At 41.4% G+C, this 20,818-nt stretch overlaps 1 protein-coding gene across 10 annotated transcripts in view; it reads left to right on the top strand.

The window, feature by feature from the left end:
• The window catches only part of LOC122564089 (syntaxin-1A), a 375,281-nt gene that overhangs the window by 105,193 nt on the left and 249,270 nt on the right, over nt 1–20,818 (top strand). For all 10 annotated transcript variants that reach the window (XR_006315817.1, XR_006315816.1, XM_043718623.1 and 7 more), the window contains exon 4: nt 19,821–19,895. Coding sequence is in view for 8 of the 10 variants with exons in the window: in XM_043718623.1 (XP_043574558.1) it covers nt 19,821–19,895 (75 nt within the window). In the remaining 2 variants the exon portion in view is untranslated. The remainder of the gene's footprint in view (nt 1–19,820; nt 19,896–20,818) is intronic.

Below are 20,818 nucleotides of genomic sequence, written 5' to 3'. Positions count from 1 at the left end.
ACTTGGTCTCGGGCCCTGTGAGATTTTGTATTATGATTCTCTTTACTAACTCACTCACAATCACCCTATGTTTACTATACTGTTTCCATTCACTCATTCATAAAACCACATTTTTATTCTGACAAAATAAACTAAATTAAATATCCCTTCCTACTCATTACTCTTTCTTTACACCTTTCAGTTATTATCAGCCCCATGCTTCAAACAGCATTTAGACCTGATTCTGTATCAACGGCTACCCCTGAATAATTGTTCATACTGTAACCTTCTCAGAACAATGCTCTCTCTGCCATCTTGTCTCCATAACTCATTCGAAACTATGGAGCGATTATAATATTAATTAACCCTTAGTAGCAATCTCGCAGGACCTGAATAGGTTGCAGGACGTCAAACAGTTTCCTTCACTAGCATGTCCCTATAATCTGCTGCCTCTTATCTCTTTGAAATTTCCTGTTTCAAATAACACTACCTATTTGAATACCACTGTAATTCCTATTTCTAACTTTTATTTAGGACTACCATTTTGTACTGCACCCCTTAATTATGCAAGCTCAGACTGGACGGACATTCTAATCCCACCAGGTGGAACAACCACCATTTAGCAATTGCTTAAACTATCTCCTGTTTCCCAAGAACATATGTCATGCAAACTTGTGTAGAATTGATACAACTATGTGACACCATCGTGCTAAATTTTTAATGTATGTAAAAAACTGTGTATGAAAGAGGCTATTGTAAAATTGTACTTTGGATTCCATTGCCATCTCAAAATGTGCCACTGCGAATACTCAATGAAGAGACTATTTTCGCCACTCACCAATTTTGGCCGTTATTGAACATGATCTCACAGCCCAGTCATCCTGATTTAAGATACCCTATGGCTTGCTTACTTAGTTTTTTCCTTTGTCTCTCTCTGCTCTCCAGTCACGCCAATCTCTCCTGATAGGTTAACTAGTTATGTGGACTTGCTAATCTGACCAATCTGTTTGTATGCACTGGGCCTGATCTGCTTTTGTATACTTGTTACGAGCATGAAACCTTTAGATGTTGATAGTCAAAGAGATTTTGGTGTCCTCATACAAGGCAGTCTTAATATGATTATGCAAGTAAGAAGGCACCTGCATGTTTCTTTAATCTAACTGATGTGTATATTTTATGACTCACATTCATAACAGATGGGTCTTGAACCTGGATTCAGCTGCCTCAGAAGGTAGAGATATTACCACTGTGCCACAAAACCATTATTGTAGGGAGGGAAATTCCATCTTAGCATTTATTGTGAGGGAAATAGAGCACAAGCATTCAGAAGTTTTGCTACAGTTGTACAAAACTTTAAAGAAGGATATATATCAGATTAGATTCCCTACAGTGTAGAAACAGGCCTTTCAGCCCAACAAGTTCACACCGACCCTCCAAAGAGTAACCCACCCAGACCCATTTCCCTCTAACTAATGCACCTAACACCATGGACAATTTAGCATGGCCAATTCACCTAACCTGCACATCTTTGGATGGTGGGAAGAAACGGGAGCACCTGGAGGAAATCCACACAGACACGGGGAGAATGTGCAAACTCCACACAGACAGTCGCCCAAGGCTGGAATCGAACCCGCGTCCCTGGTGCTGTGAGGCAGCAGTGCTAACCACTGAGCCACCATGCCATCCTAATGCTTACCTTGGAGGTGGGTACATGTGCTATAGGTAGGCACACAATGCCCTTAGGGAGGGAATTCCAGGATTTTGGCTCAGTGACAATAAAGGAGAGGTGATGTATTTCCAAGTTAGGATGGTGAATGGCTTGGAGGGGAACTTGCAGATTCTGGTGTTCCCATGTATGTGCTGCCTTGTTCTTCTGAATAGAAGTGGTTGTGGGTGTGGAAGGTGCTGCCTAAGGAATTCAGTGAATTTCTGTGGTGCGCCTTGTACATAGTACACATTGCTGCTACTCAGCATCGATGGTAGAGGGAGTTGATGCTTGTTGATGTGGTGCCAATCAAGTGGGCTGCCTTGGCCTGGACGGTGTCAAGACTGATGAGTGTTATTGGAGCTGCACCCATCCAGACAAGTGGGGTGTATTTCACCACTTTCCTGACGTGTGCCTTGTAGGTGTTGGGCAGGGTTTGGGGAATGAGTTTCCTAGCGTCCGATCTGCTCTAATAGGCACTATGTTGTTGTGGCGCGTCCAGTTGAGTTTCTGATCAATGGTAATCCCAAGGATCTTGATACTGGGGGAATTGAATGATGGTAATACCATTGAATATCAAGGGACAGAGTTTAGGTTGTCCCTTGTTGGAAAAGGTCATTGCCTGGCATTGTGTTATATGAATTATACTTGCCATTTGTCATCAGAAGCTGTTCAGATCTTGTTGCATTTGAACATGGATTGCTTCAATATCTGAGGAGTTGTGAATAGTCATGAAAGTTGTGCTAACGTCAGCGAACATCCCCATTTCAGCCCTATGATGGAGGGAGGGTCATTGATGAAGCAGCTGAAGACAGTTGGGCCTGGGACATGACCCTGAGGAACTCCTGCAGAGATGTCGCACAAGGCGTAAAAGGCAGTTTTCCCAGAAGATTCATGTCCCATCACAGTAGGTTGGTCATAACAGCAGTGTGAGCTCAAGGCTGGCAAAATCGCTTCCTCATACTTGATAATTGTGGATTAACACCAGCGAGAATATTCCCATGGTGAATGTAACCATGTTTGTATCCCATGCTTGTTCCTAAAAATACTCCTTTCTGATAAAAAGATTACTTGATATTAAGACACAAAACATGAACAAAACAAATTACAGTAACTTCAATAAATCACAACGAGAAATCAGTTTATCATTCAGCAACAGTCCATTCCTTTTTGATGTAAAGTGCAATGACTGTTTTTTTTACATATTTCAAAATGCTGGAAAATGTGCAGTATAAACGTTGAGCAGAATCTTATTGAGTCATGGGCTATGGCGGGATTTGTGTTAGAGTTGTGTTGAGATGTCCTATGCAATCCATCATGACTTTGGTAGCTCATCTGGCAGTCTGTATCTTTTATGCATCTGCCACCTGAGTTTCTCCTGTGGCAGCAGCGATTTAGCAGTTAAGAGGGATTAAGGCTTATTAAACATCCTGTTACTTGCACATCTTGCCTCATTTATATGCAGCTTCCCATTTGACCAAACATGCCGTGCAAGTAAAACATCAAGAATTTTCAACATGGCAGTCAGAATGGGTACCTGGCAATGTCAACTCTCTGCTGGCTACGAGGAGCCTCCGTACTGTTAGGCACAAAGCAGCACCTCCGGGCACAATCCATGGACACAAGCTGCACATCCCCATCTGCAGTCATTGGCATCTGATATTTACTGACCCCTAAGGGTTTCTTGTGGACCCTTCGGAAGCTCAGGCCTACATTGCACGGTGTGTCAGCACCTGGAATTGAAAGGTTATTGCAGGGGTCACTTTGTATGCAGGGGCACGCATCCAGCTTGTGGACTGGATCAGGCTGTGTCACAGATCTCATTCACTTCATGTCTACCTGCATGCTCATGGCCCCTTTGCCTTGTCCGGCCACGCTATGTCTGGTCTTGTGTCGAGCCAAAAGCGTATCAATACTGTCACACTGATGTCTTCTTCTGATTCAGGTGGGCAGTTTTCCAGTATGAATCTGTCAGACTGGGTAGGGATAGTCCTCATTCCAGTCATTGATTGGAGGGAGCAGAATCGGTATGTTGTTAGGAGTTCCTGGGACCATTAGGCACAGTCTGCACACAGTGCAGGGGTTTCGTAATACTTAGCCGTCTCCGAGTTGCACAGTCAGCGGAATATGCCTTATTACAGTCTAGGAAATGGGCAATGGTGAGTCCTTCGAGCCATCAGACAGGGAGCTGCAAAGGCAGCAGTCAGGGGTCTGCTCAGTCATGACTAGGGGCTGCTCGGTGAAGTTGGTCAGAGGTCTGGAGTAAATACGTTCTGAAGGTGTGTGCATTGATCAGTGAGGAGACTTCAAAGGAGGGTTTGAGTGCTAAAGGGACTGTATGGAAGGAGGGATCGTTGTCTAAAGGGATGGAGGAGTCAAGAATGGAGTAAGCCTAGGCCTGAGTTGAGATGAAAGGAAGGACAGTGAGGAGGGCAGACCCAAAGTATATGGTCTTGTGGGGGAACAACACTGGAGGGTGTGGTGGGCAGCAGGAGGGGTGTTACTGAGATGGACGCACAGCATGGCCTCCAACAGGGAAGTGTAGAGAAGCAAAGTGGATATTATTAACACCTAGGGTGGGTCCAGTCAGTGTAATTTTGATGGGCAAAAGAACAGAATCCATGATTGTTGAATTGTAGGATATAGAAGAAACGATATGCATGCATTTACAAACTCCAACTAGATATAATTTGTAATTGCTTCCTCACACATTTGCAATGCATGCAGAGTGAATGTGCTTAAGGCTTCAGTTTTTTTAAAATTCATTCATGGGGTGTGGGCATCTCTGGCCAAGCCAGCCAGAGGGCAATTAAGAGTCAAACACATTGCTATGGTTCTGCGATCTCATGTAAGTCAGCCCAAGTAAGGATGACAGATTTGCTTACCTAAAGGGCAAGAACCAGATAGACTTTTACAACAATAAACAATAGATACACAGTCACCATTAGGCGGACTTTTATTTCAGATTTTTTAAAAAATGAACTCCGCTTTCACCAACTGTTGTGGTGGGATTCAAACCCATGTTCCCAAAACACTGGCCTGGATTCTGGATAGATAGTTCATTGACATTACTACCCATGCCATTGCCATCTCTTCAAATGCTGGTCAAAGGTCTTTTGCTCTGTGCCATTGACATTTGCAACTCTAACGTTGACATTGGAATTATTCAGAAGGCTAACAGCATCATGGAATGTTAACTAGTCATTGGCCAGGTTGCCAGCATTTGTCTTGCATGTGGGGCCCCACTGCAACCTCTATTCGATTTCTTCTTTTTTTGAGTTCTCTTTTGCTGACTGGAAATAAAAGCTCATATTTGGAGTTGTCTCAATGCTTGCCTGTTTGCGATGTTCCCATACTGGAACGATGATGTGTGGCGGATCTCCAGTCGACAGTGGTTATGTAGTTCCAGTATTTTAGAAAGGGTATTTAGACAGAATAGAGCGAGGTGTGTGGCCTAATGGTTAAACACAGGGTGTGAGAATGGGGTTGGTATGTGCAAGGAGTATCGGCCATGACAGCTATGTGCCACGTGCAGTGCGGCTTTGAGACTGCTGTGCCAGTATATTGCTAATGAGGAGTAGCACTGGATTGCTGACCCTTGGTGCTGAGCAGCCTTTTGTAAATAGTGCTTGCGCCAAGAATACCTGCCTTTAAGTGGGTGTCCGCTGATTGGCAAATTGTTCTGGGAAAGTCCTATGGTAAAATAGGACTTGAATCCAACAATAGGGGCACCACCTAGGGCGGGTGGGTAGTTACTGAGACAAGGTTGGTAAGATTTAGTGAGAAATGTCACGAGGCATCATGGCGGAAGACTCTGTAAAACATTTGACACACTTGACATTTAGTCGTGTCTCCTTTCTGAGTAGTTAACTGAACCTTGTACAGTTACAAACCAAGTACAACCTCATTTCCAGTGTAATTATTTTCTTTCGACATTGACATGCGCTTGTATTCACGGTCATTTTGAACTGAACCAGTGTTAGCTCGCGTTCTAGGCCAAATGCCTGGACTGTGCAGTCAATATTCATTCTATTGGGGATTGGCTTTCACAACTTGTTATGTCTATGGATTGTTGCCAGGATGAAATAAAGAGATTATTATTTCTTGTTTGAATTACCTGCCAATTCTGTACCCATCACAAATCAGCCTGGTGAATCAAAAATCCCCTTATTAACCACTAATTTGCTTGGGCTCATCAGGCAAAATTTTGAATTAACTTTGCTTAAGAGCTTGTATTTGGTCAATTTCCAAAAAGGCCTTGTGCACATTTCATATTAAAATAATCAAGAGAATGCAAGCAAAGTAAGTATGCAAGATAGGCTGACTCAGGGGAAAAGGAGAGATTGTGTGGGTGGTAAGAGTGAGATTCCTTTTCAATAAAATGTTGAATAGGAATTTATGTGAAATGCTTCAGACCACACCTAATAGAGGATATACTGCAACAAACACATCCCAGTCTTGCCGTTATGTGGCAGATGCACATCTCAGCTCATTCCAAGATGCTCCAAAGTTGTTGAAGTACTTTGAAGTGTAGTCACCTTTGTAAATGCAGCAACGAATTAAGACACAATGGTTCCACAAACAGCCAATTAATAATGATAAAATAATCAGTTTTAATTACGCGTTGGTAAGAGATAGCTTGTGGCCTGTAAAGCAGGGAAAATTCTCCTACTGTCCCGTGCTTCTTCTTTGTTTGTCTGAGAGGGCAAATTGGGACCTCGGTTTAATTTGAAAGATTGCCCCTCTAAAAGTGCAGCACTCCCTAGGTAATGGACTAGTGTCAGATTAGATTTTAATCGAACCCATTTGGCATGAATCAGTTAAGTCAATGGAAGGTAAAATAGAGTATTATTCAATTTGATCTTGTCCTGTTTTTGTAGGGAGGGTTTAAAATACCCACTAATATCTCTTTGCCTAGCTCACATAGTGGAACCATCTATATTACACCAGTGGAGAGTGAGTTCTGAACCTGTGATCTTCTGATTCAGAGATTGTTACCAACTGAGCCATTCCTGATATCTTTTTGCAAATGATAGTAATACTGGTTAATAGACGAGTTTAATGCATTATCATTTTCCATCAGGGGCTCCCATCTCAGATACAGCAGGGGTAAAATAAAGAGTAGAGCTTTCTCTAGACAGTTTCATTCAGCACCTGTAAAGCTGTGAGATGCAGTGTAATAAAATGCACTTGGTTTTTTTCAACAAGCTCTTGATTTAAGTATATTGTCAGTAAATTAGAAATTCCACTTTGAGCTCTACATGGATGGTCAATGTATGAAATTAAAAAGGTATATTGACATAATAGGGATGTTGCTTCTGAGTTACAGTAAAGAAAGTTAGGGAGTAACTTTAAATCTTTGTGGCAAAAATGGACAAGGTCAAATCAAATATCTGTTTATACCCTATTACATTTTTCTCTCCATTGGCTGAATGGGAATGGTCAAAATCAGAACCCTACCCTTCAGCTAGTTAGACAAATAGCTTATGTTGATCTTTGAAGTCGGAAAGTCTCTATCACAGGAGTAAGCCATCTCTGATTGATTGCAAAAGTTCTTTTTGAAACATTTTCAAATTAAATATAACTTACAAGTCTTAATTGGGGTTTCAGGTTCCACAAAGTTAGTCAGACAGGGATATAGCGGTATGTATGTCTGTGTATATTTTTAACTATTCCTGTCTCCATTGACTTACTGTAGGTGAGTTAGAGACTGAGAGGTTTAAAGAAATCCTGAAAGGAGTTTTTAACATTATCAATATTTTTAACCCAATACAATAGAGAAAGTGTTTCCATTTGCGGGAGAATCAAAGTCTAGGGGTCATCAATACAGGATATATTTGTTTTCTTTATTCTTTCACGGGATATGGGTATTGCAGGGCAGGCCAACATTTAGTAGCCAGCCTTAATTTTCCTTGAATCAAGTGGCTTGCTCAGCCACTATTGAGAGCAGGTAAGAGTCAACAACATTACTATGAGCCAGAATTCACATTGTTGGCCAGACTGGGTAGAAATGGCAGATTTCCTTCTCTACAGGACATTAGTGAACCAGAATTTTATGGTGCAGAATGAGGCAATTCAGCCCATTGAGTCTGTGTTTGGGTTTTTACAACAGTTGATTGATAATTGTTACATTCATCATACTGAGACTAGCGGCTGGTTAACTTAGATGTTTAGGGCATGGAGCAAATAATACCAAATGCAGGATTGTTCCTAATAAATCCAATAAAGTGATTAGGACTTTTTTTTTGAGTAGTTAGAATTGTGGAACTGACTACCACATCGAGTGATTAAAGTGGATTATTTTGATCCTATCAATACATGTTCAATAGGTGTATATGTGCAATGGTGTATCCATGTGCTTTATATATATGTGTGTGTGTTGTGGGTGTGCCTGAGTAGGTGGATATACATGCCTGCTTTGTTGTCACTCATTACTAAAGATCATCCAGGCCCATATTCCCTTTGAGAACCACTAAAGTGCATTATTAAAGTCACTGGCAGTTGTGCATTGACTCAGTGACTGTTACTGGAGATACTGTAATTTTCCTTGTCAAAACCACCACAACTGACATTAATTTATAGTAATTACAGTGATGGCATTTGTTTAGTCTTTGTATATTTGAAAGATTTTTTAAAAAAATAGAACTAAGTTTGATAATTCATTTTTAAAAGGAAGGTAGTTATGGTTGGTAAAACAATAGTCACAGAGAAATATGAAGCTGCTTCATGAAAAATGAAACAAATGGAATATCCACCAACAGCTCACTACAAATGTAATGGGTTGCAGTTGAAGAGGGAGTAGTGGGGATATTTGTTGTTCAAAAAATATAGGATTGCATTCTTGTGAATCTATTAGTTTTCTGCAAAATGGTCAAGTGTTGGCAATTGGTCCCAGGACCCATCACTTTTATGGCCCAGGCATCTTTGACATGATTTTCTATTGGCCCTTGTGAAGTGGATGTGGTAAATTAGATTTGAGAAACATAAAATAACGACAGTCTTCAAGTGATTGAAGTAAACTGCATGTTTTCTAACCCATGAAGACACATAGTCAAAGACAGTGAAGGAAGAAATTTCACATTTTTTGTTTGAAGTGTTTTTCAAGTACAATTCTAAGTGTCCTGACTACATGGCTCGGAGCGACTTTCCTTATGCAATATTCTGCCTGTTAGTTATGCGACTGGGCTCTTAGGCACCTTTCTCAAAAACTCTGTCCTCTCTTCCCACCCTGCTACTCACACATTGCCACCCTGCTCATTCGTCACCACCAACTGCTCTTATTTTTCATTCACTTGTGAGATGTGGATATGGTAGGCACCTTTCTCAAAAACTCTGTCCTCTCTTCCCACCCTGCTACTCACACATTGCCACCCTGCTCATTCGTCACCACCAACTGCTCTTATTTTCATTCACTTGTGAGATGTGGATATGGCTGGCTGGGCCTGCATTTTATTGCCTGATCCTAGTTGCCCTTGAGAAGGCAGTAGTAAGCTGCTTCCTTGAACTATTGCAGTCCACATGCTGAAGGTAGACCTACAATACCACGAGAGAGGGAATTCCAGGATTTTGACACAACAACAGTGTTGGAGCAGCGATATATTTCCAAGTCAGGATGGTGAGCAGCTTGGAGGGGAACTTGCAGGTGGTGGTGGTGTTCACATGAATCTGCTACCCTTTGTCCTTCTAGATGGAAGCAGTCATGGGTTTGGAAGGTGCTGTCTGAGGATATTTGGTGAATTTCTGCAGAGCACCTTGTAGATGGTACACACTGCTGCTACTGAGCATTGGTGGTGGATGGAGTGGATGTGATGCCAACGAAGTGGGCTGCTTTGACTTGGATGGTGTCAAGTTTATTGACTATTGTTGGAGCTGCCCTGAGCCAAGCACATAGGGAGTAATCCATCACACTCCTGACTTGTGCTATGCAGATGGCGGACATACTTTGTAGACTCAGGGTGATGAGTTACTCGCTACAGTATTCCTACTCTCTGACCTGCTGTTGTAGCCACTGTGTTTATGTGGTGAGTCTAGTTGGATTTCTGGTGAATGATAACCCCACAGGTGCTGATAGTGGGAAATTTAGGGATGGTAACACCGTTGAATGTCAAGGCGTGATGATTAGATTGTCTCCTATTAGAAACAGTCATTGCCTGGCGTTTGTGTGGCACAAATGTTACTTGCCACTTGTCAGCCCAAGCTTGGGTACTGTCCAGATCTTGTCACAGTTGAAAATGGGTCACTTCAGTATTGGAGGAGTCGCGAATAATGCTGAATTTTGTGCAGTCATCAGCAAACATCCCCACTTCTGATAGAAAGAAGTGATGATAGAAAGAAGGACATTATTGGCACAGCTGAAGATGGATCTTTTATCTCAGTACTCTTCCATCCACTTCCATGCTTTGTCTCATTGCAGGAAAAATTAATGCACTCCCCTCCCCCTTAACAGCTGGCTTAATAGCACCCCAACTATCTTTGCTTTAACCCCTCAACTGTTTGCACTTATCTGCAGGACTGACTGTGGTGTCTCGTAACTGGACTGCAAGGACACAGGCTCCGATCAAGCACTTGACTGATGATGACCAATGCCCTGGACTGGAGTAGGACTGGTTCCTTTACTGAATATGTGTAGATCCCCCTTCATCCCACCAATGGCTGACAGCCTGTAACTGAGCACCAAAGAGTTAAGAAAAGATTGTGGCCCACACGGAAGCGGACACAGAGTGAGTGAGTGCTGCAGAGAGTGACTGGCACTATGAAAGCAATGTGAAGTATATAGAGGCTGTAGCAGCTGAGTAAGTGGTAAAGTGAGCAAGCACTAAGAAAACAAACTAAGACCCATAAGATGAATGAGGTGTGTGTATATGTGTGTGTGTGTACACAAAGTTGCCCAGTAGAAGCATGCAAGTCATAAATGTCCCTGACATGCAGAGTGAAATGTTGAAGGGCTGAGGTAATGATTGATTTGGTTCAAGAGCAGACATGATGTGCTGAGGCTGGTGGTCTGTTGAAGCTGACTTTCATGGACCAAGCGCTAAGGAGGATGGTGCCCACAGTGGAACACTGTTGTGGAGATGCAGTTGAGTGATATATAGGACGAGTATTCAGCGAGCCTCAACCATCAGGTGCCCACTCTGACTTTCATGTTGGGAGTTAGTGCCATCAAGTTTCTCAATGGAGAGGAAAATCAGAAGTGATGTATGAAAAAGGTAAGTTGGTGGCTTTAATGAGATGCAAGCACATGGAAATAAGGGAGTAACCACTTAATGGTTAGATTCTGAAGTCACTATTGAAGGTGTGAGGGAAAGATTGGGATAAGGTTTTTTTGATCTTAAAAATCTAATACTTTTTATTTTCACTTATTTTCCTACATTTTTTGCCATTGCTCATGGCACTTCAGGAAATGGAAAGTTCTGCCCATGGTGATTCACTGTGAGAGGACTGGTGTTTGTAAGCATTTGAAGTAAGTAGTTACAGAGAGCTGACTAATGTATATTGAAATCATCTGCCAAAGATTTAAGAGTGCTGGATATGAGTGGAGGTGTTCATTGTAGAGTAAGAAAAAGGTTCATTTTATGCATCATCTATTATGCCATTGGGATGTCGCAAAGTGGGATACTTTTGAAGTATGATCATAGTTGTTTTGTTGGCAGGCTTGCACAGCAAGAGCCCACAAATGACTAAATGATCTGTTTCCATTGGTTAACTTGGCCAGAATGCCAGGTGGACTCACTTCCTTTTCTTCAAATGATGGCACAGAATCTTTCACGTCCATTTGAACAGACAGATCCTCCTCCCAAAGGCTACACTGTGAAAATGCAGCACTTCCCCATTACTGTGTTGTCCCATTGGTCAACATGTTCTGCTTAATTCTGGAGTGGTTCTTAACCAGAAGGGAAAGAGCTATGGAGAAAAGGCTGGTACCAAGCGGAGGTGATAACAGACGTTTGTGAATTCTTCAGGCTAACAAGAAAAAAGGGAGAGTCATCATATGCAGTAATGGAGTAAAGGGAGAGTCTTGGAGATGGTGTTGAATAGCACATGACGTTAACTTGTAAAGAAATGCACATGGCCATTCTTTGTCCAAAGCTTTGGAGAATATCATGTCAGGCATGAGACAATGTTGTGTTTTCTATCTGCTGTCAGTAGAAGTAGGAGATTTCATTTGAATCCAATCCAACTCATTGCAGAGCTTTCACACTGGAATACATGCACTGGGTTGTGGTTATTTTTTGCTTGTGAATGAAGGACATCATTGAAGTTTGTGTCACAAAAGAACAAACATCTGAAATGCTGTTTGAAGCAGCAAATGGTTCAATATCCGGCACAGAAAAAGTCAGCTGAAATTTTGTCTGTTGAAGAGAATTTCTTTGCTAGTCGCTATGATTTGGTCTCACTTGACAGATGTTTGACAACAGAGTGTGTCAGTGATAATTACACTTAGTAGTGGATGGCTTAGACAAGCCTGTGTTCTGTACTTCACAATCCTCTCAATGCAGATAGTGTTAGGCGGCTCTGGTCACCCGTGAGAAATTGGTTTCCTTTCTGCTATCACACAATTAACTTGGTCTAAAACTGCCTGAGGAAGTTGTACTAAATGTTTGTGTGGAATGTTTTTGATACTGGGTGTTACATAATGGGAATGTTAGTTTGGTACTGAATTGGATTGTTGCCAACCTTTGTGAACAGCTGCAGTATATAATGCATAGGATTGGATCTGCTCTAATTACCACGACCATCGTTTGCTGTTTTTAATCAATCGCTGAGTTTGCTGTGTTGAAGTGTGGAGGCTGACACCATTGTAAGACTATTGGCTTACTCAGCCGTGAGTCCTGGTAATTTAGCTTTCAGCCTCCTGCAGTGTGTCTTCATTTTGTTGGCTGGATCTAGCGGTTGAATCTGCGTTTATTGCTTTTCCTGTCACCTCAATAGCTGCTGAATTTGGTGCAAAAATTTCTGTAAGTAGCTATTTTTGGCGATTGGATATCGGCAATATTCTCCAGGCTGTCAGTCTTTGATTTTGTGCTAATTCAGAGCTGCTGTAGAGGAGTCTCCTGCACTTTTGAGTGTGGATTGAGCATAAATTGAGCACATTAAACAGTGAATGTAAGGATGTTAAGTTTTCACAGTGAGTTAAGGCTGATATATTGAAAGGGTTGTTCATATTATTGGGCTGGCTCTCTGCATCAAGCTGATCTAGCTGATGTACAAGCTTTCCACCTGTATATATTAGAGAGGTTATGACATACAAATCAAAGAGATTTTGATCCTTGCCACAATTGTAAGATGAGAGGGATTGATACCAGCAAAAATCTGTTGGACTGTCTGATCTGCCTCTAGAGCACGGAATGTCACTCCTAATTTTTGAGCCACGTTTCATAAGCAGGAAGTGTCAGGTTCAGTGATCGATTGCAACCACCACCCTTGGGACTAGCAACAATGTTCAGAGTCAAATCTATCCCACTCCAGGAATAATGTCCACTTGCTTTTACTTAGCTTCTGTCACTCACGTGGAATTAATTTGCTGACAGTACATCCACACCAAATGGACTCAATTTGTTCAGTCCAGATTAATATTTTGTCAATGGAGCACACTGCTCTTTGATATTTTCAAGTAGGTGATGTGTAGAAGCTATGTCTCCAATTAACCTGTCTTTCCACTTTCCATAAATATGTCTCCTGATGACAGAATCTATGGGGAAGCTATCACCATGAGGATAGAAAGAAGACAGAGAACCCTGACGGAAGCAATAAGGTGATCTATGGATTTCTGCCGAGATAACACCATCTGCAATTTAGAGAAGTGAGGCGTTGAGGTTGTGAATTGGCAAGATTTGATAACTCTGACACAAATTATGAGCTGACGATATGCATTGTTAGTTATGTAGTTATAGTTACCAATGTGTGCCTCGAAGTAGCTTGTGTTTTGAATTGCACTTGCTTCCCAATGCTAATTCCAGAGTATTGTCAACGACCTACGTCATTGACCTATGGGAAATCACCAAATCTTTCAGCAGCTGAAATACAATTAAAACAGTAATAAAATGTTTTATTGTATCTGGAAGTCTCTCGATTCTCGATCCTGCTCTCAGCAGATTAGTTTTCTTAGGCATGTTGTCATTACTCATCTATATCTCCTCATCACTATCCCCAAACCTTTTACCGCTACTGTTTTGTCAGTCTACCAGTGACCTCAAACCCTGGATGAATCACAGCTTCCTTAAGCTCAGCATTGAGAAGACCAAAGCCATCAGCTACAATTCTGCTGATGTTATCCAACTCACTAGCATTCTCCTGGGCTGACCCACACTGTTCCGTCTTTGCCTTTTGATAAATCCTGAGTTTTAAAAGCCGCCCTTCATTCATTGCCAAGACTGCTTGGATTCATTTCTACGATGTTTCCTACTTCATCCTACCTCAGCTCCTGCTGAAATGCCTCTAGTCCAGATAATTGTTTTGCTTTTGTTGGCCTCCCATCTCCATCCATAAATTTTAACTGATCCAAAATTTTGCCATTTCTGTTCTGATCTACACTGTCCATCTTATCCATGATCTTCGTCCTCACCGGCTCTCATCCCCCACACATCTCTCCTTCTCAATAAGTCCCTTTGTGATCAGTCCTGACTCAATTTCTGCAATGTTCTCCAAGGCGATATCGTCTCCGAAATAATCTGCTGTATACCCACCTCCTTTCATCCCATGACTGGCAGCAAAGCTTTTCATTATCTAAATACTGTGCATTGCACTTCCAGCCATGAAACATTCCTTCTCTTCAAAGAATCCGTCTTTTGTCTAAGCTTTTGTTCGCACCTCTGAAGACCTTTTGTTTGACAACATCTGTTTTCCTTATGTCAAACCACGCAACATTTTGGGATTTTCTTTTAATGCTAAAGGCACAGTTTCATTGCAAGTTGTTGTCAATTTCCTATCTTGTTCAAAGAAAAGCACTGAAGCACGTTTTTCTTCAGACAGCCACTTTGTTACTCTTGCGCCACACTTTATCCAACTCATTCTTAATGGTAGACACTAAGGACAGTGATATTGAATGAAGCACAGTGCCTGATTTCAATGGGTATTTAACTGCACAGCTTAGGTGAACATTCACAGAAAGGCAGCAAATCTTGTGGTGGCTGAAATCCTTGAAGGGAATCAAGACTGTCAGTGGGAAATGCCTGATAAATGGTTTTATCAGCAGTTTTAATCAAGGAAATGCTGTGGTGATTGTGCAAGAGAATGACCTGCACAGATGAAGAGACCATTTAGTTTATTCATCCAGGGCCGTCACTGCCCTCAAATCAGCCCTTTGGCCACACCTTAAATGGTTGCATTGAATACCTTGCGTATTCTTAATGTTGAGTCCTCTGAAGAATTTCTTCATACTTGTGTAACATTCATCTTTCAGTAAATTTTAACTGTTGCGGCTCTTGTCCTCCTGATACTTTTTATCATTCATTCCTGGAATGCAGCAATACTATTATTTGTTGTTGTCCATCCCTAATGGCCTTTGACAAGGTTCTTGTGAGCCAACTTATTTAACCATTGACGTCTATAAAGTGTAGGCCATTGAGCTGTTATGAACTTATTACCAGGTTTCTGACATTGCAATTGTGTCAAAACAATGATATAGTTCCAAGACAAGATAGTGTGTGTCGTGGAGAAGGCTTGCAGGTAATGGTGTTCCTGAGTGTCAGCTTTGCTTTGCTTGGATGGCAGAGCTTTCAGTTTGGCAAGTGCTCTCAAAGTAGTCTTGGTGATACTGCAATGCATCTTGATTTGTGGTGCACAATGCTGCTATTGTACAGTGGTGGTGGAAGGAGTAAAAGTGTATTATAGTGAATGGGATGCTGATCAACAGGCTGCTCTGTTCTAGATGAAGTTGTTGCATTTACACTCATCCAAGCAAGTAGGGAGTATTCCATCAGACTCCTGAATTGTGCCTTGTGGATGGTGGACAGGTTTTGGGGAGTTAAGCACCAAGTACTCCCTGCAGAATTCCTAGCCTCTCCTCTGCTCTTGTAGCGACAGTATATATGTGGCTTGTCTAATTCAGTTTCTGGTGAACGGTAACCTCCAGGCTGTTGATGCTGGGGGAATTCTGTGATGGCAATTCAGTGAGATTAAGAGTCAATCGTTAGATTCACTCTTATTGAAAATGGACATTGCCTGGCGCTTGTGTGGTGCATATGTTTATTGTCATTTATCAACCCAAACCTGGGCTTTTCCAGGTGTAGTTGCATTTGTGATGGTTTAATTTGAAATAATGTTATAAGTCAACATTTTTGATGTTGTGGGTCGTGCTATATGAAATTCCCTTTAGGTCATGTCTGTCAAAGGCTGTATCCCTTCACCTACTCCAACACCTTTTCATGCAGGGCTTCAATAATTATTTTCTGAAGGTTGAGGATAAAGTAGCTGCCTTGATGTTGCTTCCTCAAAAATAAGAGTTAAGAAAATGAGTTACATAGTAATCATTTCCTCTTTCATTTTAAACTGCTCTTCCAAGTTAACTCCATGCTTGCCTCCAACAAAAAGTGTGTGGAGCTCCAGACACATCGTTGTCAATAAGAATAGGAAACCCTCCTCTGCTTTATCCCTCTCTTCCATTGGTTAATTTTGTCCATGACATCTACTTCGTCCATCCTTCATCCTGTGGGCACTAAATTGCTCGCCACCCAACAACCTGTCCCGTTCTGAAAAGGGTCACTGGACTCGAAATTTTATTTCTATTTCTCTCTCCACAGATGCTGCCAGACTTACCGTATTTCTCCAGCAATTTCTGTTTTCGTTTCTACCCTTCCTGATTAGCTGATATTGTCAATTGTTCACTCTCTCCAAATGCTATCCATCTGTCCTTTGTTTGCCAATGTCTGTCATCTCTCTAAATAACCAACTCTTGACTCTGTCTCCAAACTCCTTTTCCTTTACTAAACGTTTAAATGTATCTTTGCCTCCAACGCCACTTCTTTTCACAATGGCATGTGTGAAGCCTTCCAACCAGGTCAGAAATAGTTCAAATAAAAATTACTAATTACATTCTAGGTGACAATGACAAAAGCAATCTTTCCCTTATTATCATTCACAAGCTGTTCTTAACCTTTGACATGGTTTTCATACCTTTGTCATCCAGTTAGGTGGGACTGCACTTAGCTCCATTCTTTATCTAATCATTGTCAGAGCACTTTCTAAAATGGTTTCTCTTTCCATGCTACAATGTTATCTCTTCTGTTACTCCAAAGATATATCCTTGGCTTACTTATTTTTCTTATCTTTATGCTGTCATTCAGTAACATCATACAAAAGTAGTGTTAGTTTTCTCACATATGCTGTGATATCCAGCTTTACCTTACCATCATCTCTGACAACTTCTCCACTATTGTAAAATTATCAAACGATTTCCCTGACATCAGTATTAGATAAGCAGAAATTTGTACTGACTTAAATATTAGGAGGGCTGAAACCATTGTCTTTCATTACAAACTCCAATCCCTCATCATTGACTCAAATCCAGACTGTTCACAACCTTGATTTCATATTTCCTCATGCAACCTGAGTAGAACTTCTAACCAAATTCTTTTGCTGCCATTAATATCCACCTCCATAATATCACCTGTCCCTACCACTGTCTCAGCACATCTGCTGCCTTAATTGTATCTTTGATACCTTGAATGTCCCATCCTTTCTCTGTAAAATTCATGCCATCCAAAATACAGTTGTGCGTGTTCTTACATATACCGATCATTTTATTATTGTTTGCTGATCTACACTGGCTTCTGGTTAAGCAAAGACTAAATTTTAAAATTCTCATCCTTATTTTCCACCCCACTAAAGCCTCAGCTCCCTTTCTATCTCTCCAAACTTCTTCAGCTCCACAACCCTCCAAATAAATCTGTGCATCTCTAATATTTGACTCTTGTACACCCTCAGTTTTAGTTGTTCCATCATTGCTCACTGTGTTGTCAGTTGCCTAGATTCCGAGCTCTGGAATTCCCTCCATAAGTGTCTCTGCCTCTTTTTCTTCCTTTTAAAGTGATTCTTACAGCTTTTTTGCCACCTGTCATAATTCATTTTACCTAACTAGGTAATAACCTTTGTTTAAAATGCTGCTATGAAACACCTTGGAATGATCTGTTATGTTAAGGCACAATATATATATTAATTGTCATTCAGAATCCATGTTGACATGTGTTGACTAAATTACTCTTCGAGTAAACACAAAATATGCTCCTGTAACTCAATCCCTTTGTTTTATCAGATATTCTTGGTAGATTTGTCATGACGTGATCTGTTTTAGCAAATTCCACAGGAGGAAAGAGGTCAAGTTTGAAAGCAGGCACTCACGACTGGAGGATGGGGAGGGAAAGAGAATGGCAGAGGAGTTTGATATGGAGCAGAGTCAGGGACTGAAATGGTTGCTAGGATATAGGAAAGAGTAGATTTATCGCATTCCCTACTGCAAATGCAGGTTTCACCAGTACAATACAATCTTCAACTGGCCGATTGTAAATCAGTCTATCGACCCGTCTTCTGTCTCACCAATTTATTACTCTAGTCATCACTTTCTTCATTCCTTCCAATCCTCTCTCATATTGATTGAACCACCCAATTGTCTGTTGAATTTAAATGTTTGTGCTGATCTAAATGAAATATGCACCACAGAGGAAGTTTTGCACCCAGTGTCAACGTCAAACACTCCCAGATCTAATACATCATGGGTTAAGATTAGAAGTTAAAGGGATTCGGGTAGTTTATGTCAAAAGGTAAGCCATATTCAGCAATATGTTACAGTCTGGATTCGAGGCAAGGAAGGTAGCTAGCTTGTATATTCAAATAACAGTTTGTCCAGGACTGAGTTCCACTCCACTCGTACCAACTCCTGGGAGAGGCAAAAATCCTGTGATCAATTCAGAGAAATTTATTTGACATGCAGAGAGTAGTGCTTCCTAACCTTTTTGTGACCCCATTTTAATGTTTGAAATGTGGTGCAATCCCAGTCAGAATGGGCAGTGTGGTGAACGGGGGCAGGGTGGAGAGAGTTCTGTATTTGGTAGATGAAAGTGTTTGAGGAGAGATTAGAGGTTGGGAGACAAGGGATGGATGCCAGTGACTTCACCAACAGCTCTTTTGAAAGCTCTGATAGAGCCTTGGCATTAAGAATAATGTGAGCGCGTGGTTAGCAAGCCTCAACACCTCAAAACCGGCACCCTATTTGCAACAGTTTGCAATCTGAATGCTTCTTCCATTATCAGCACATCCATGGAAATTTCCAGTCAGCCAATCTGTTGGAACAAAAAGAGTTTACGTGTCAAAATTCTCTGCTCACTATTCACCAATGCTACCTTGGACCTCATAACCCAATGGCTTAGCCTATAGCACAAATAGGATTAATGGCCTCTTCCCTTTGGCAATCAAGTAAACTTCAAGAGACTATGGCTTATTTTTTTTCTATTTACTAATTACTGGCTGTTTGACCCTTGCCTCCAATGAGTACATAGAGTGTAAGCACTTCACTAAGATTGAAGTGATTCCTTCCATTTCTTCTGTTTTATTCTTCACATTCCATTGCCCATCAATAGTACAGCTCCAACAAGACTCCCCTGCTCTATCCTTGAAACCTCATTCTTATAAAATTTGGTGTTGTCAGTGACATCTCTCTAATACTTTGATTTCCATCATTTTCTAAGGGGGCCAAAACTGGAAACAGTATTCCAACTGCAAATCTACCAGAACCCAATACAGCTTAAGATCTCTGAATTAGTTACAGGCTAAAATCTATTGACATATCTTGAGATTAAATTGTGGTCTTAAATGGCAACATTTCTTTTGAATTTCTGAGTTGCGGTATTTATGTTTGGGTTAGCTAATGCTATGGTTAGTGACTTTTATTGTACTACCTCCATCACTCAAATGTTTGACTGTGGTTGCTAATGCTATTTATTAGGAAAGAACATTTTGCGAATTCACACAAGGTTATACTCAACCTTGTGAAGGAATATCAAAGAGATGAATTGGCTTCTTTCCATTCTAGCAATTCGTTATTCTTCCTGTTGAGTCTGTGTTCTGGAATGTTTGAGTTAATAAGGATACACTGTATTCTCCAGCATTGTCATGCTCTCATGGTTAATATTCTCTGTCTTTTCAGAAACAAAGGAGGAATTGGAAGAACTGATGACGGATATCAAGAAGACAGCAAATAAGGTTCGCTCCAAGTTAAAGAGTAAGTAAAAAGAACTAACGGAATCCAGCACCAGTGTGATTAAATTTTTAATGATTCAGCACTTCAGATTCTGCTTCATTAACTCCCCTGTATGAAACCTGTGTCTTGTTTTCCTTCTTTTTCAAACTTCACTAAAGAACCATGTGCCAAAGCACGGGGAACTGTCATGCGTTGTGATTGTGCCAATTCGCTGAAATATCTCAGGGGCGGCACGGTGGCACAGTGGTTAGCACTGCTGCCTCGCAGCGCCAGAGACCCGGGTTCAATTCCCGCCTCAGGCGACTGACGGTGTGGAGTTTGCACGTTCTCCCCGTGTCTGCGTGGGTTTCCTCCGGGTGCTCCGGTTTCCTCCCACAGTCCAACGATGTGCAGGTCAGGTGAATTGGCCATGCTAAATTGCCCGTAGTGTTAGGTAAGGGGTAAATGTAGGGGTATGGGTGGGTTACGCTTCGGCGGGTCGGTGTGGACTTGTTGGGCCGAAGGGCCTGTTTCCACACTGTAAAGTAATCTAATCTAATCTAATCTAATCTAATCTAATCTAATCTAATCTCCCCCTTTTTTTGTCCTCCAGCCATTCAAATAAAAAACAAATTCCATCTTAAAAGTTGCTTTTGAATCTCTTTCCACCTACCCACTGCATTTGAAGTGATTAAAAACTCAAAATTAAAAACTCAAAACAAACAGCTCCCTGCTGTTTCTTTTTGTCAGTTACTTTGTCCTGTGATTACTGACCCTCCTGTTGTGGAAACAGCTTATTAAATCCCCTTTTAAAATTTAGTTTGCAGTAAGGGGAATTGAAGGAGAAAGTGAGGACTGCAGATGCTGGAGATCAGAGCTGAAAAATGTGTTGCTGGAAAAGCGCAGCAGGTCAGGCAGCATCAAGGAGCAGGGGAATCGACGTTTCGGGCATAAGCCCTTCTTCA

The sequence above is a fragment of the Chiloscyllium plagiosum genome, chromosome 28 (genome assembly GCF_004010195.1).
Source record: "Chiloscyllium plagiosum isolate BGI_BamShark_2017 chromosome 28, ASM401019v2, whole genome shotgun sequence".
NCBI classification, from domain to species: domain Eukaryota; kingdom Metazoa; phylum Chordata; class Chondrichthyes; order Orectolobiformes; family Hemiscylliidae; genus Chiloscyllium; species Chiloscyllium plagiosum.
Note: the sequence above shows the minus strand (reverse complement) of the source record. Positions and strands in the feature narration are given on the sequence as shown.